General features: G+C 40.3%; 1 protein-coding gene across 1 annotated transcript in view; it reads left to right on the top strand.

Moving 5' to 3' along the window:
• Positions 1 to 1,763: 1,763 nt before the first annotated feature.
• Positions 1,764 to 18,058, top strand: part of DIAPH3 (diaphanous related formin 3) — a 539,529-nt gene continuing 523,234 nt past the window's right edge. Inside the window, exon 1 of the mRNA XM_073795265.1 lies at positions 1,764 to 2,100. Coding sequence (XP_073651366.1) covers positions 1,921 to 2,100 — 180 coding nt within the window. The 5' untranslated portion in view covers positions 1,764 to 1,920. The remainder of the gene's footprint in view (positions 2,101 to 18,058) is intronic.

Genomic DNA, 18,058 nt, shown 5'->3' with positions numbered 1-18,058 from the left:
CAAACCTCCCGAGACTATCAATGACTGCTCCTCCTTTGTCAGTTACAGCTTTAGCCTCATTCTTTAGCCTGCCATCCTTCTAGATAAGATTTACTAAGCTACACACTCCTCGAACTGTCCCCAATCCCTGACAGTGCTGAAATTCAGAGTAACCCTTCTCATTCTTTTTCTGGACTCTTACTGAGAAATCCCATCCCATAGTGCATGTCCTCATTCTTTATGAGTAACAAACTCCACTGGTTCAACTACACATGTTCCTCCTGGTGGTCTTTGGTGGGAGAGGCTTTCACAGACATTTCTAAGAACTTTACATATGCTACCTCATTTAAGCCTGACAACACTGCTTGTTAGGTATTATTATCATCCCCTTTTGCATATGGAAAGGCAACAGAAAGAAATTTTAACATCACCTCCAACATCACATAGCTAGTAAATAACGGGAATAAAATTTGCATCTGGGTCTAACGGTCACCAATACATAGGAACGACTTGCAGTTCTCCTGAACTTTCTGTTCTCCTGGACTTTCCCCTAAAAATAAGGTGATTTTTGAGGACAGAGACTGGCACAGAAAGTTTGGTACAGTAAACAAATATAAAAACAAATAAACATAAAACAAACCACCCCCCCCCCCAAAAAAAAACTGTAGTGTGAAGACTTACTTGAAACTAAGGCCCATTTTCTCAACCTCTGTGCTAATCTCCTGAGTTCTTAGAGTTGTTTCTTGTACCCAAATCAGTACTGCATGTTTACCCACACCACCTCCATGGAGTCAGAAGATGGGTAGCTTAAGGAAATAGTTCAAAGGGAGAGACTGCTTTTAAAGGGGAAAGAAAACACGCTTATGTGTGGGAAAACCGCTTTGGCCTTGTATCTCGACCTTGGCTATATACAATAAACTCTTCGGAATGGTTTCGCTCGAGGCCCTTCATTACATGCCCTTGAAGTTTTTTCAACTCTTTGATCTTCACTCCTCTTGGCCTTGCTCCTGCCTGGAACGTCTTTTATCTGAAAGTCCTGCCACTCTTTTCTGTTCAGAGAAAATCTAGGCATCCTTCCTTTCGTCTTTCCAAATCCCCTCCTTCAGATTTAATGTCAATTCCTCTCCCTTTTGTTCTCAATGAACTTTTAAAATAACTGCTATAACATTTACATTATTTCGTTATTTGTGTAAGGATTTGTGAAGCACATTAGACTGTGAGCTCCCTAAGGGCGTGGCCCAGCGCTGATATTTGGTGGCCGTCTCTGCCACCCTGAGCGGGCTCGCAGTACTCCGGCACTCAGCAGGCATTCTGACAATCTGTTGAGAAAGCATCCTTATGGAGCGCCCTGGGCGCTGTCGTTCTCTCCCGCTTAGCACCCCTTCAAGTACGGGTCCCAGAACTACTTTTCTCAGTGGCCATCGCACCGAGACCTCCCGAGACTTGCAGAGAAGGTTAGCAGATGATTTCACATCCCAGCGCTGTTCATATGGTGGTGTAGGGCGGGTCTCGCCAGACTCCCAGGTTAGCAAGAACCCATTCTCCAAATTCCAAATACACCCAGACAAGAGACTTCCCCATAAATCCTCCACACTTCCCCAAACCCAATCCCGCCCAGTTCCCTTAAGGTGGGCTGCCTGGACCAACAGAAGCTTGAACAGCGAAAAGAACGGGCGGAACAGCCAATCACTTTTATTTTTTCCCGGAAGGGGCGGCTCCCGGGACCGTCACTGACCGCGCAGCGCGCGATTGGCGGGTCCCGGGCGGTCAGCGGCGGCGGGAATTTTCGGATGTGTTGGATGTGGCCCGGGAGGCAGCGGTTGGGCTGAACCCAACTGGCGGCGTGGTGGGCGGAACAGGGAAGACCCCTGGGCTCCCGCCTGTGGCTTGTAGAGCTCCCGCCTTCTTTCTTCTCCTACTCCCCCGGAGCTGCGGGGAAGCATGGATCGGTACCGGCCACGGCTGCACCCCGCGGCGCAGGGCTCGGCCGCCGGAGCCCCCTATCCCTCCTCCGCCTCGTTCCGCAGCTGCCGGGACAGCAAGATGCCGCGCAGGAAGGGCCTCCAGCACCCTCCGCCGCCCGGAGGCCCCGAGGAGCCTGGAGAGAAACGCCCTAAGTTTGTAAGTTAGGCCTGAAGCTGGGGGGTGGGGCAGCTCCCACAGTGCCGGTAGGCTGCGGCTCGGTCCCGGGTCCTTCAATGTCATTCAGCTCTGACCTGACTGACAGCGTGGGTGGGACCACAGGGCCTAACTGGGGGCTACATTTTGTTCTAGATTGTCAGAGCTGCCAATCTCTTCGTAGACTTATGACGGCAGGGTCCAATTCTATTTGGATCCTTTGACAAATACCCTGATCAGTGTGTTGCCCCAGATTTTTTAAGGCTGACGTGAGAAGCAGTTCAAATGTCTGAATATTGACGTCACTATGGACTTCACATTTTTTTAAGTTAAAATTTTCCTTTCCCCCCCAGCATCTGAGGGTATGAGATATATCAAAGTGAACTTTTAGGTGATAGTATTTCTTTTTCTGCTTAATATTTAAATCCCAAGAAGAATTTTTAAAAGTAGATTATGATTTTCCAAGTTGAAACAGCTCGTTTAAAATTGGCGGGTCATGTGGTCACTGCTAAAGAATGTTTTGTTTAGTTTGGAAAGAAGTCTAAGTATTTGAAACCTGCTGTTCTGGTTGCTTCTCTGACTCACTTCAACAGTCAGAGGAAGTGTCATGATTAGTGCCTTGTAAATCTTTCTGTTGGCATCAACTAGTGAAAGAATAGACAGTGAAGATTGTTTTGTTGTGTGTGTGTAGATAAATCATAAATTAATCACATAGAGAGTGGATACATTTGGGGTGGGACCAACGGAATTGAAAATTTAATACTAACCCCTCCATTTTACTTAGGAATATGGAAAAACATTTTAGTCATAGGTGAAATTTTACAGCACAGCATGTGCCTTCTGTGAACAAATGAAAGTTGTTAGGAATGTAAGTCAGGATACACAAATTAAGGGAATAAAGTCTTCTGGAGGAGGAGTGAGTAGCTACATGTAACAATTAAAAATGATAGATGAATAAAACTGAGAGTAGAGCTAAGAGATGTATCAGAATACTGAAAATGAGGGACAACATGGATTAATTACACAAAATTAAGTATCAACATGGCCATAGGAATGGTGAAATTTCACAGGAGGATCAACTATGTTGTTGATTGTTATCTTGACAGAGCTGAGGAATAAATAAGATAGGGTTAGACTGGCAATGAAAGATTCTATCCCATATGAGAAGAATCCACTGGGCAATGACTTTTCTTCCTTTTACAGTTTACCATCTGGGTTAATGTTGTCATTCCATTTTGTCTCCGACTTCTGTGCTCTGGAATACATGAAGTGTAATTTTCTGTGACTCATTCCAGAACGGAGGTCATGAAAACAGAACCTAAGATAATATTTAAGTTTAGTTTCCTTGAGAAAAGTATCAGGTGATGTGAGTTCTAGGATCTGTGCTGTTTTTCATTTCTTAGGTATTTTGTAAAGATGAAAAAAATGTCTGAAGGCAACACTTTTAAGCCTTAAATTTAATAAACACATCTAAAATACTGTGTGTGTTTTTAGATAGGGGTCTGATTTGAATCAAAACTTTAAATTAATTTAGAAGTAATTTGGATTCTTTGTAATCTCGCAAACTAATTTAGATTCTTGCTTACATGGTAATTTCTTGGTATTTTACATTTCACTAATTTTGTTATCAGCTATGTCTAATCTATCTAACTTGTGAATATGTGTGTTATCAATTATTTTTTATTTCTGTAAGTTCCATTTGCTTCTTTTTCCAATCTGCCTGGTTACTGTATTCCTGATATTCCTTGTTTCTTATTCCTTTATTTCTTTAGACGATTCCTACTTTACTCTTTTTATTCTTTATTTGGCAGTTCTGGTATGTGCATCTTTGAACTGTCTGACATTGACTTGCACCCATGGTATCTTGGTCTCTCCCTCTGCGCTTGTTAAACTTTGTATTTCAATAATTTCAAATTCAATAATTTCATTGCTTTGTCTTAAACCTGTCTTCTAGGAGGCCTAACCGGGGAGGGTTTTCTCTGGAGATGATCTGTTTCCACCAGGAGCCTGGGGGTGCCACCTCCCTATTGAACTGGACTCTTAGAAGGCCTGGGGTTCCAGGCTCAGCTCTAACTCTGTCCTGGCCTAGGCTCAGTATCCCAATCTCAAGGTTACCTTCTGAGCAGCCCTTCCCAGTCTGCCTACTTCTCACTGTTCTCAGTCCCACTCCAGTAACACTTGTTAATGGGTTGGAGGGTGATCTTTGGAGACCACCTCTTCCTCACGAGATCTCTGCAATGCCTCAAAAAATGATTGTTTGGTTGTTCAGTCTGCTGTATTGCCAGACATCAAGTTGGTTCTTGGCTTTCTCTTGATTTGGGATGAAGTGATGCTAGCTAGCCTGAATCTCTTCAGGTCACCTAGTCATTAGGTCCTGTAGTTGCCTGGGGCAGCTGCTTTTGACTGGAACAAGTAGTGCGGGTTGGTGATGGGACAGGAGTAGGGATAATGTAGGTGCTTGGTGTTTGCAACCACAAAGCTACAGACTGGTAGTGGACTCAGGGCTAACCTGGCCACTGACTCCTGTCTTAGTGTAAGAAGGTAAAAGTGTAAAAGTGTAAAAATCCTGTTTTACTTTGAACCTGGATAAAGCAGACAAACAAATCCTTGTTTTCTACTGCATGTTTGGTTGTGGGCCTCAAGTTACTTCTGAATTGTTTATAAACATCTCTAGCATAGAACTTCTCCCCATAGATGTGTGTAAATAGTAGAAGTCTGTCTATTATAAACGTAGGATAGTTTGGCTGCGTAATGAATCAACTTCTTTTGGGCTGCTTGCGAACTAACCAACTTGGTTTCAGCAGGGAATATGGCAAGCAGTGTGTGTGTATTAAGTTACTGGGATAGTTACGGGGAGATGGCTTGCAACCAGTGGAGGCTGGAAGGACAGTGCAAGAACCTGGGTGAAGACTGTGAAGGTGAATAGAATTCAGTAGGATCATTAAACTTGTACCTGCCCTAGGTCACAGCGTCAGTACCTGGACCCGAGTCCTATTTCCCTTCTAGAACAAAACAGTTTCTTACTCGTCATGAAAAGCCTGTCAGTGATTCTGGGCATTCCATTCTTACCTCCCACTATTAGAAACACACAGTACGCACAGTGGTGGCTACCAGATCCAGAGTGAGAGCAGGACTTGTGGCTTCTGGAGAAGTTTCCGTCCCTAGGATGTGTGCCAGCCCTTTGAAAGGGGGCCAGTAAATTCCATGATCCAAGCTGGAAGAGTAGCTCTTCTTTTTCAATTAGGAATATCCTTTAAGTTCTCACAGACTTTAGTGTAAATCTGGCATCTATCTAATCATGGTTTCCATTGTATAGATTGTTACTGTCCAGTTATGTCATTACAGTACCATCAGTTTTGGTTGTGAGAGGTTTTTCACCATGTCCATTAATATCTGTATGTCTACTATGTTTGGTCATTGTTAGCAATAACAGTTAACCTTAGTGAGCCGAGCACTGTTCTAGGTGCTTCATAACTTTCAAGTGCTTTAATCCTTATAACAAGCCTATGAGGTGGATAGTATTAATTAGCCTTGTTTGCTAGAAGGGGAAGCTGAGGAACAGAGGTTAAATTGCCTTTGGTTGCACAGCTGCCAGTGGGTGAGGCTGGGATTTGAACCTAGGCAAGCTGGCTTCAGAGTACACATCCTTAATCCCTATCCTGTATTACTCTCCCATGCTAGTGGGAGTTTTACTTTTACTGTTTTACTGCTTCTTTTTTCATTCAGGAACCATTAACAATAGTTAGTAATGCCTTTCATGAATATAGAATTAGTGATTTCCTGATTATAGGCAGATTGTGAGGTGGGAAGAGGTATCAGGTTGGAGAACTTTTGCTTATTGTTCTGGGAACTTGAGAGTTGAAATCGTAGTGGGCTTGGTGACAATAGTGCCTGCTCGCCTTATTTCCTTGGGCTTATTTGGAGGCAGGTGTGGTAGGCTGAATAATGATCCCCCAAAGTTATTCACGTCTTAACATTCACGTTAATTCCTGGAACCTGTGAACGTTACCTTATGACAAAAAAAGGACATTGCAGGCATGATTAAGTTAAGTTTTAAAAAATGGGGATATTTTCCTGGATTATCAGGGTGGACCCTAAATGCAAACACACTTCCTTATGAGAAGGAGGCAGAGGAAGATTTGACTACAGAAAGGGAGAAGGTGAGGTGACTACAAGGCAGAGAGATTGGGGTTGCAGCCACATGCCGAAGAATGCTGGCAGCCATCAGACACTGGAAGAGGCAAGGAACCCTTCTCCCGTATCGGGAGATCGGCCCTGCTGACACCTTGATTTTAGCCCAGTTGAACACATTTCTGCTGTTTTAAGCCATCAGGTTTGTGGTAATTTGTTACGGCAGCCACAGGAAACTAACAGCAGTTATGAGGATGACCACATTGAAAGTTTTGGTTTCACAGTTTATAAATGTATGTTTTAGGAGAACCATCAGATTCATTTAAATCTCTTCCTGTGGTATCGTTTATTTTGGAAGATTTGTGATTTGAGCGAATATTAGATAACCACAGTTTGGTTTCCTGGAATAATGACTAGAACCTTCATTCATCTTGCTGTGCTGTATCATTATCATAAAGCAACTATGATAATGATACAGGTGATTTCTATGTGCTCTTTTTGAATTTATTTCTTCATTGAGTCCTCAGTTAAAGTGATGCTCTCAGTTGTCCTAGAGTTACACTGTCAAGAATTGGAGATGGTGTTCTTAGTTGAAGGCTTTAGGCACCTGAGTTTTATTCATGTCAAAATTCCACCTAACCTAGCAGGCACTGAAACCTTCATAAGGTAAAAATCACTTTATTCAGTCCAGTCTTCTAAGTATAGTCGTCCTTCGTTATCCACGGGGGGTTGGCTCCAGGACCCTCCTTGGATACTAAAATCCATGGATGCTCAAGTCCCCTACATAAAATGGCATAGTGTTTGCATATAACCTATGCACATTCTCCAGGAAATCATTTCTAGATTACTTATAATACCTAATACAATGTAAATGCTATGTAAATAGTTGCTAGTGTGCGGCAAATTCAAGTTTTGCTTTTTGGAACTGCCTGGAACTTTTTTTCCCCAAATATTTTTGATCTGTGTTTGGTTGACTAGTCAGATTCAGAACCTGCGGATACAGAGCGTTGAATGTAAATTGCTCTGAATCATCCCAGACTTTCTTTTCTTCTATCCTTCTAACAGGAAAAATAAGTTTACTTTTATTTGTTAATAGATGATTTATCAAGAGAACAAAATATATCAAGTGGCTTTTGGGGAGTATATTTAGCTGCTGAAAATAGATAATATATGGTATTTATTACTTCTGGATCACTCTGGATCTTTTCTTTGTGAGTAAAAAGGGGTGGGAGCAGGGATAATTGTCTTAGATTTAGAGCAAGGCTTAATTGCTTTTTTCAAAGACTTGGGCCTTTAATTATGAAGAAGCAAACTGACATACATTTATTGCACTGTGAAACCTTGCATCTCATCTAGTCTGTCTTGTAACAATTGCTTCTGAACAGATGTTACCTGAAATACCTTTGTGCAGTTAGTAGAATGTGAAAATTTGTCATGTTTTTATTGTTGTCTTAAATTAACTCTACTATACGGCATAACTTTATTGCTGTGTCCTAGAATCTTTATATATTTACTGCCTTATAGATTGGATTTAAAATTGGCTTTTTACATAGAATGCAAATTAACCTGTGTGTAACTTGTTTATGCTTGCAGAATAATACAAGAAAAAACTGCTATGTATTACACTAATGTAATTGTCTTTAACTCAGCACATAGTATTCTCCAAACTAGGAATGAAATGAATGCTACAGAATATGCTTACCATCACACTCTGCTTGTTTATCCCAGAAACTAATTTGACTTTTAGGTCTATAAAATATAGATTAAGCATAACCTTTTACTTTATGAGATATTAAGGATCAAAGCACCAGCTTTCTTTGAACAGGATCTACAAAGGTAACTTTCTCTCAATAGCAGCAGGGTGGCATTGAAATACCTTACCATTGGGAGTAATTTTCTCAAATAGCAAATCACATAATCATTATTAACTTAGAGGAGAATTTCAGAGTTTCAGTAAGTTAAGTTTTGGTGCTAGAGTATTCAAGTTTCTATCTAATTAATGAAAAGTACTCGGAAATGCTTTGCCATAGATTTTATTCTTCAAAGGACCCACTGCCAACCTTTCTCACAGTTTTTTGTAGAAGAGGCATTATGAATGATGTTTACAAGCAGTGACTTGTACCATTTTTAGGGCTTCGATTCCAGCTATGTCACATATTAGCTGTGTGAACTTGGGTGAACTTAGCCTCTCTCTGTGCCTGTTTCCTCATGTGTAAAATGGGGTTGTTGGGAAGATTAAAAGTTAATGTGATGGGCGGAGAACAGGACCTGTAACAGCACTGTAACCTCTAAATATTTACCATTTATAGGTTTGTTGTTGTCATCATTAGTAGTAATAGTAGTAGTAGTACAATTTTGGTCTAGATTTTAGGGCATTGGGGATGTTACATTGGATATTGGAATAACTTTCTTATACTGGGAAATCTTAATTGGAGCAGACTTTTTCCTCATGTTGAGGCGGAGGCATTCTGTTCCCAGGTCTTATCCTGGCAGGTCAGGTGGTGACATGTGCATTGATGCAGACTTCTGATTCTTATGGCTGAAAGGTCAGAGCAAGTTTCTGGAGCTTTCTGAGGGGTATGTTCTTATTTGTAAAACGAGTTTTATGCAACTATGAAACTTAGGTACCAATGAAACTTACAAAAAGAAACTGTCAAAGGAAATGACCTCAAACTTAGGAAAAAAAAATTCTTGTGATACTCCATTGTGGATTGAATGATAGTAAAAATGTTACTTATATATGTATAGATATAAAACCAAGTATAACTCTTTATGCTTATGGCTATTTTACAAAACAGATTTACATATAAAATCCAAAACAAAGGTATAAAACCCATAAAATTGAAATTAACAACATTAATGTGATTGATAATTATTTTTGTTGAAATTAAGTCATCACTGTTGGATTTAATACTGGAAAGATATGTGTGTGGTTTGCTGTTTTCCTTTTTGTCAACTTGACTCTTGGATAGAAATGGAATTCCAGAGCTGAGGAGGCTAAGCACAGACTGATGGCTCCAAAGATCTGGCTGCACACTGTTGGTGGAAGCCTGTTATCTAACATCCCTGTTATTTTCACAAGGTCTGGACTTGAGGTTCTGGGTGAAGTAATGAACTCTTATGATAAAAAGAAAAGAGCCATATGTAAATTTTTTTTTTTTTTTTTAGTAAATTATATGAAACTGTTGATAAAGAGCAGAAAGAATTGGAGCCAAGACCACCAGCCTCTATATTCATTTTTCTCTTGAAGTTTAACTTTCCATAGCTTTGGGTATATCGTTCCTTGAATAGTGTCATTTTGGAATTAGAACTTTTTGAAACTGAATTCTTCTTAAGTGCAGGAGCTTGTGAACCGTACGTGGCATGATGTCCATGTTGTTGGGCCTGGTGATATCATATTGGTAGAGCACACAGATGCAGGCATGGTCACCAAAAGTGCCTGATGGAACGTGGTTCTAGAGGGGTCATTCAGATTGTACAGAACGTGCTTGCTTTATTTCTAACGTTTAATATAATCTTGGAAAAATACAAAGTTTCAAAAGTCTGATAGAATCGGAGAGTCTGTGGAAGGGCCCTGCAGACCTCAGTTTGAGGAACCTGGAGATGCCTTAAGACAAGACGTTAGGAGAGTCCTTGAACAGGCAAAGGTTTTGCACCTTTGTTTAGTCTTTTGTTCCGTGAAGAGCGAAAAGTGATTAGTAAGTAATTATCAGTAGTGAAGGATGCATACAATGTGCTTTAAAACAGTTTACCTCTAAGTGCTTTTCTAAGGGTCAACATTTCCCTTGCAATCTTTAAACAATATACTTTATCATACAAAAGAGATACAGAACACAATGTAACTGCTCACCAGTAAGCTTCAGAAATGAAACATCGTAAATTCTATTGAAATGTTCATTTCTTCCCTTTCTATTTATATCTCCTTATAATATTTACTCTTCATTTCTTTGAAGTAAGGGCTTACAGGATTTAATTTTTTAAAAATTTTGATTAGTATTTTTGTTGTTGTTGTGGGGGTTTCCAATATATATCTCTCTCTTTTCCGTGAAAATAGATACATGAATGGAATTAATACCTAATAACATTCTAATCCCTCCATCTTTTAGCATCATAGCCCATCTTAAATACCAGAAATAAAGGGGGCACTGGGATTTAATGTATCAAACATGTACTAAGAGCATCCTGTGTGCTGAGGGCCTTGGGGTATACCCAAGTAGCTGTGGTCTATGTCAAACCTTCATGGATTAAAGATGGCTAAATAACCTGCTCAAAGCTCTCCAAGGAAATTGTTGCTAATTCTAGGTCATTCTAGATGTTAAAAGAAAAAAAAAAGTATATGCCTTTTCTGGGGTTAAGGTGAGGAATTTCTTGAAACTCTCAGTAAGATACATGGATTAATCTAATTGTAAGATCTGTAATGTTACATTTCTTTAGCTAATTTTATTGTGAGGTGTCTTCCCAAGATGTGGGGGAGTTTATCCTATAATTGCTGCATTTTCCTGAGGCAGGCTGTTTATTTGGGTGTCATAAAAATGAAACTTTGTAACATTCAGTTTTTAACCAGGATTTACAAATTGGTGACATTGATTATGGACTGTACTGTAGTATTAAACTGTTTTTGTTTATCAAAACATTGGATAGAATGCAATTCATAAAGACAATTACAATTCATTTCTAATGAAAAATTGACAGCCCGAGAAATGAACATGAAAAATAGAATGCACATAATCTACATTCAGAAACTCAGTATGACAGTTTCATTTCTTTATAAAAGGTGATGGTCTTCATTAAAACCATGTTCTAACTGCACTCATCCTATATTCTGAGGGTATCATTTTGCTCTTATTGATATGTTATCTCGAGCCTGCTTTCAGTTGCTGTATGCATATGTTTGTAAGCTTTTGGAAGTCACTTTCTCTCATGGTAGTGCCTGATATAGGCTTGAGCTTATGATGTGAACACTTGGCTAATTGAAAATCTATGCAAAACTACTCTTGTAACGTTACACCACCTGGTTCATTAATCTATTCATGATTAATTTTAATTTAAATAATATTGATATACCCTAAATGTCTATTTTATTTTTATAAAAGATTGCATTGGTGGTGGGTGAGGGCATGTAAAGACTACCAGAAACATCTGGGTCATTGGAGAACTGAACCTGCCGACTCAAGCTCCTCCAGGGGCCTGGCAGCATGGCTTTAGAATACCCCCTCCAACCCTCCAACCACTGTGATAAAGAGGGCTTGGGCTGGATTCAAATATGGCTGTATGTCCTTGGGAAAATTAACTTCTGTGCCTCAGTTATCCTATCTGTAAAATGGAATAGATAATCGTAGTATTGTGGCGATTAGTTGAGGTAATGCATGTTACAATAGCTTGGGCACAGAGCCTAACAGTTAATACATGACAGCTGTTATTCCAGATCTTTCTGGATTTACCATGTGGTTGGGGCCCAATAAACCTGTTGTAAGTTGAAAATATAATAAAAAATGCATGGAATATGCCTAACTTACTGAACATTATAGCTTAGCCTAGGCTACTTTAAACGTGCTTGGAAAACTTAACATTGGCCTATGGTCAAGCAAACTCATCTAACACAAAGCCTATTTTATAATAAAGTGTTGAATATCTCATGTATTGAATACTGTACTGAAAGTGAAAAACAGACTGGTTGTGTGGGTCCAGAGTGATTGTTTCTCTCGTGATCGCGTGGCTGATGGGAGCTGCGGATGCTGTCCGCCCAGCATCACGAGGGAGTATCCTACCACCTATCTATCACTAGCCTAGGAAAGGATCAAAATTTAAAATTTGAAGTACAGTTTCTATTGAATGAGTATAGTTTTCACATCATCGTAAAGTTGCAACTTTGTAAGTGGGAGACTGTAGTTTTATTCTTTTGGTTCCCGAACCCCAAAATAGGGGAGATTCCACCTCTGTAGTGTTGAATTCTCTCAGGCTGGTCATCTTGAAGGGCATGTGACATGATCTCAGTTATTGACAGCATTTTGACCTTTCTTCTGCTTCCCCCCTCTCTCCTCCTTCCTCCATTCCGGCTGGACACCTGCATTGTGTCCAGGGACCTGACCTTAATTCCAGTGGGGAACATGCCAAGAGGCTTGGTCCCTGGACATATATCCCCTCCTTTCTGTTTCATCTAGACCTCCATCCCTTGACCTTGCCTCTCTTTCTTTCTCTGTCAGCCTCCTGCTGACAACACTTGCTCTACACTAAACCCACACCCTATGAAAGTAACCCAGGGCTTCCTTTTGAACTAGGATGCCTTCACGTTCCTCGCCTCCTCAAACCTGCCATAAGGTAGAATATAAATAAATAAAGCAGCTCTGGCCTTCTTGTCCACTTGCCTCCTATCTCCAAGACTGGAACAACCTGATAGGCTTCTCTGTGGCTGACCCGTGCTGCTGCATCCTGGTGGAAACCCCTCCAGCTCTGTGAACTGACGCCCTTAGACATCAGGAATCTATAGACTCACTGATTAGCAGGGTCTTCAGAGATGTTGATCACAGTCATCATCATGATAGCTATGCTTATTCAGCTCTCTCGGTGGGCTGGATACTCTTTTAATCACTTAGTCCTAATACAATGCTTTGAAGTAGGTACCCTTGTGTTACACTTGATGGAACTGAGGCAGGGAGAGAGGTTTGGGGATGGTCCTGAGGTCCTGCAGCTGGGAACAGGGAATGATGGATGTGAAAGCAGCCAGGCTGGGCCAGAGCCCTGGCTTTGAACTAGCTTTTTGGTTACGTCCTTTTTTACTTCTCTCAGCATTTATGCTGAGACTGTATGTATTCACTCTTTTTACCTTCTCTATGGGCCTGATTCCTTTTTGTTGTAAATCGTTTTTTAAATTGAAAAAGTAATGTGTGAAACTCTTAAAAAGCCCAACAGTGTATGAGTTCAGAGTGAAATTCACTAAGACTCCCTTACATCCTAGACCACCAGTTCAGATTTTCCCCATACAGAGGCAATGATGACTTTTATTATTTTCTTTTGGATCCTTTAATGATATTCTCTGTGTGTGTGAAGCTCCCACTTGATACTGCACAGGAACATGCCACAGCATTTGCTGAAATGATCTTAGAGATGGTTTCTCCTGACTCTTCACACTCACCTTGACACATTCTTCAGAGAGAAAATAAAGGCCGTACTGCTTGAACTGGCTCAATTTCCTGCTACTGCTGCTGTTATCTTCTATATCTGCAACTCTTCATCCTTTCTCTTCCAATATCCACAGAATAAGTGTCTGTTTTTCTATTCAAGGTTAATCCCTTTGCCACTGATCTTGATCCAGTCCCATTCCATGAAGCTGTTTCACTCTTCACAGGCTCCATCCTGTAAGAATGCTCAGATATCTTCCATTCTGAAAGAAAAAACAGAAGCAAAACCAAACAACCTCCCTCTCCAACTTTCCCATGACCCTGTGACCCACTCAATACCATGCTGTTTCCTTCCCTTACAGCCAAATTCTGTGAATTAGCTGTTTTCATTTATTCTGTAAATATTTGAATGGCCTTTAATACCAAGCATAGCACAGGTGGGTACAGTTTGGTTCTTGACTTCAAGAGGCTCCCATTCAGTCTGGCATGGAAAATAGTGGTACAGACCAAGTGTGTGGTATTACCAGGGAGTCCATATTGTGTAATTTTAAAGAACTCGGGCCCTGAAGTTAACCTGGGTTTAAGTCCTGGCTCTGAAATTGGTAGCTGTGTGACCTTGGGAAATTACTTTTGTTGTTGTTGTTTGTTTCTTCATGTATGATGTGGGAACAGTAGTACCCGTATTATAGGTTAGACATGATGTTTCAATGTGTTATAATGGGGGTTAACATGTAAGTACTAAATAGCTCTTAGCTTGCTGCTGCTGTCATGATGGCATCGGCCAAGGGTAGAGTGCGCTCATAAGGGAGGGATTCAGACACCTCCCATAGGCTTCTCAACCTGTCTTTGCTTCTGTCATTCCACTGAAATTGCTTTGGCAGGTCAACAACTGCCAACCCAGTGGCCGATTTTCAAGGTTCATCTTACTAGATGTCAAGGTATTAGCACTGATCCCTCACTTCTTCAAACCTTTGCTGTAACTTATTCTTCTCTTCTAATCTTTGCTCATCCCTCTTCCTACCCTCTTAGTGTTCCCAAGTACTGTCTCTTTGATCTTTTACTTTTTTTACTTGATACCTCCTTCCAGCATGAGCTCATTCATTTCATTAGCTTTTACTACCACCTAGATCAGTGCTGTTAAGTACAACTTTCTGTGATGATGGAAATGTTCTGTTCTGCTGTGTCCGATTTGATATTCACTAGTCATATGTGGCTAATACTACCAAAGGGCTGACTTTTTAATTTGAATTAACTTTTGAAATAACCATATGTGGCTAGTGGCTAATGCTAGACTTTGGCCCACATTCATGTTTAAATGGACTGCCTGTGGCCTCAGGCACAGGCCATCTACAGGTCAGACTGCCTTCCAATGATGTGACAGTTTATTCCTGCTGGATAACTTGTACATCTTGTTCAGGCAAAGATGGTACACTTTCTTAGCCTCTGAAGCTACCCTCAATGATGGGTTTATGAGCAAAACGACATCAACGATGACAGAAACAGGCATGGGATCACACCTGTTAGAATGGCTGTCATCAAGAAGAGAGAACAAGTGTTGGTGAGAATGTGGAGAAAAGGCAACCCTTGTGCGCTGTTGGTGGGAATGTAAACTGGTTCAGCCACTATGGAAAACAGTACGGAGGTTTTCCAGAAATTAAAAATAGAACTATCATATGACTCATCAATCCTAGTTCTGGGTATATATCCAAAGGAAACGAAAACTGGACCTCTAAAAGGTATCTGGACTCCCATGTTTATTGCAGTATTATTCACAATAGCCAAGATATGGAAGCAACCTAAGTGTCCATCAACAGTTGAATGGATAAAGAAGATATGGTATATATATATATATATATACACACACACACACACAAAGAATGTTTATTCACCTGTGAGAAAGAAAGACATTCTGCCGTTTGTGACAACATGGTTGGACCTTGAGGGCATTATGCTAAGTGAGATAAGCCAGAGGGAGAAAGACAAATACTATATGATATTACCTATATGTGGAATCTGAAAAAGAAGGGTGGGGGAATGTGTTAAGGGAGATAAACTTTGGGGAGATGAGTTAAAGGGTATAAACTTACAATCAGAAGATAAGTTCTGGAGAGCTAATGTATAGCATAGTGATTATAGTCAACCATACTGTATCATAAACTTCCGAGTTGCTAAGAGACTAGATCTTAAGTGTTCTCCACACAAAAAAGAAATGATAATTATGTGAAGTGATAGAGGTGGTTAGCTAAAGCTACTGTGGCAATCATATTGCAAAATATAAATGTATCAGATCAACACATTGTATGTCTTTAACTTACACAATGTTATATGTAAGTTATACCCGCAGTCCTTGGTCATTTGCAATAGGTTATTAAGATCACTGGGGGCCTTCCCGTGCCTGTTGCTGTCAGCTGCTGACTTCCCCATAAACCTTGTTGACTCATTTTATTAGTGTGTTTGAATCGTGCGATGATCAATATGAAATGTGAAATTATGAATATGAATCAATATGAAACTATGTGTTTTCAGAAATCCTTTACAAATATACTTGGGTTATTACTAGAGAGTCATCACTGAAGTCTCCTTGGTGTTGTTGGAAGATTGCCAAGGGCAGTTTAGGCTGTAGTTTCTTGAGCCTGCAGCTTGACTACAGAAATTGGTGTGTTCAAAACCTAAGTTGTGAGATAGAATTTTATGTGTTGGAATTTCACTATGTCATCGTGTGACATAGTGTAAGTTTGATATAGTATTGGACTGCTCTGTATGTAACCCCATTCAAGGATTTTTCTCTCCAAATTCCCCAAATTTCTTTGGGTGAGAAGTGCAATGAAAAGTATTAAGGTGAGGAACCCATGTATTTCTGTGTGTGTAGCAGTGGCATGATGGTTACTTATGTTACATTATTTTTGAATCACTGAAAAGGGAAAATAAGTGACCCAGGTTATTTATGTTTTCCTCTAGAACCTGTTGAATTGTAAACTCCTTCAGGGCAGGTGCTGTGTTTTATAGTTCTTTATATACCAGGCCAGGCATGATGTTTTGTTAGCTTAGATGCGCAATAATGATATCTGGCTTGGTTAGTATTTCTAAGAGTTGTAAAACATAACCACATTTTATGTATAGTACTGGGACTGCATGTAAGAGCTGGAATTGTGCTCTTTTTCCTCCTTTTTCAGATATTAAATTTGTAAATATGCAATCACCTTTTTGACTTAAGTGACAAACCAATTTAGAGGGTAGTAATAAAAAGTAGTAATCAAATTATGCAGGAAAACTTAGTGGTGATTTAATTATTTAAAAAAGAGTTTAAACATCAATAATTTAAAAATTAAATTTTCTTTATTTAGCTTTTGCCCTGTAATTAATTTCTGACAGTATGTGTGTGTGTTTTTTTGAATGAGATTTTGAAATGTGGATATTTTTGTGGCTCATGTTTAGTCTGATTTGGAAGGACATGGTGTATAAGGCTTGTGGCATGTACTAACGCTTAAATTCTACAAATAAAAATATAAAAACTATTGATTACATTTCTATTTTACACTTAAGCAACTTTAAAAAAAATAAAGGGGGAAACTCCCTAGCAAAACATATATTTTTGTGTTAGTCAGTTTTCAGAAATTACAATCCCCCCAGCTTCTTATCACCTCAACTTTTAAGATAAGACTTTGTACTCAGTGTTATAACACTTAATAACCGTTCAATTGGAATTATACTTATCTTTCTTTTTATTTATTTTATTATTTTATTTTATTTATTTTTTTGGGCTGTGTTGGGTCTTCACTGCTGCGCGTGGTGAGTGGGGGCTACTCTTTGTTGCGGTGAGTGGGCTTCTCATTGTGGTGGCTTCTCTTGTTGCGGAGCACGGGCTCTAGGTGCATAGGCTTCAGTAGTTGTGGCTCGTGGGCTATAGAGCACAGGCTCAGTAGTCGTGGCTCACGGGCTTAGTTGCTCCATGGCATGTGGCATCTTCCCGGACCAGGGCTTGAACCTGTGTCTCCTTCATTGGCAGGTGGCTTCTTAACCACTGCACCACCAGGGAAGCCCTATGCTTACCTTTCTTGTTAAGATTTCATTTCCAATTCCTTTGCCTCATAAACAACTCAGAAACTGCTTCATTTCTACTGTAAGTCTTCCTCCCTAGGTTTGAAACAGCTGCTGTCCCACGGAGTGGCGAGGACTGAGGGAAGGGAAGGGAAGGGAAGGGAAGGAAATTGAGCCTGGGTTTGGGGTCACAGTGACCAAGGTTCCATTCCCAGCCCGGCCACTCATCCGCTCTGGCAGATCACTTTTGTGACACTCAATTTACTGATCGGTAAGATGGGATAATGGCTGATGTTTAGGATTGTTGGGTGTATTAGTAACTATGGTAATGCTCAATAGGTGACGGTGGAAATGGTGATGATGTGGGCTATATGATATGGGTACCTAGGGATCTATTTTGCAGTCTCGGGTTCTGTGTCAGTCAAGGCCTCTTTTGGCTTAAAGGAACATAACAATATCTAGTTTAACCTTAGAAAGGGCAGTTGTAAAGATGCACAGGGCTATCTCCTGGGATCAAGCACAGTGAGTTTAGCTGCTTCACTTGGATTGGAGCGGAGAACTGAAAACGGGCAGCTTGTCTCATTCCCTTTTCTGGGATCATACATTTTTGTGGTGCTTCTTACCAGGCATTGCTCCACTGTTGTATCTCTGCATTGTATCGCTTCTGCTACCTT

The sequence above is a fragment of the Tursiops truncatus genome, chromosome 18, assembly GCF_011762595.2.
Source record: "Tursiops truncatus isolate mTurTru1 chromosome 18, mTurTru1.mat.Y, whole genome shotgun sequence".
Lineage (NCBI taxonomy): Eukaryota > Metazoa > Chordata > Mammalia > Artiodactyla > Delphinidae > Tursiops > Tursiops truncatus.
The sequence above is the reverse complement of the archived record's forward strand: the minus strand, read 5'-3'. Positions and strand labels throughout refer to the sequence as shown.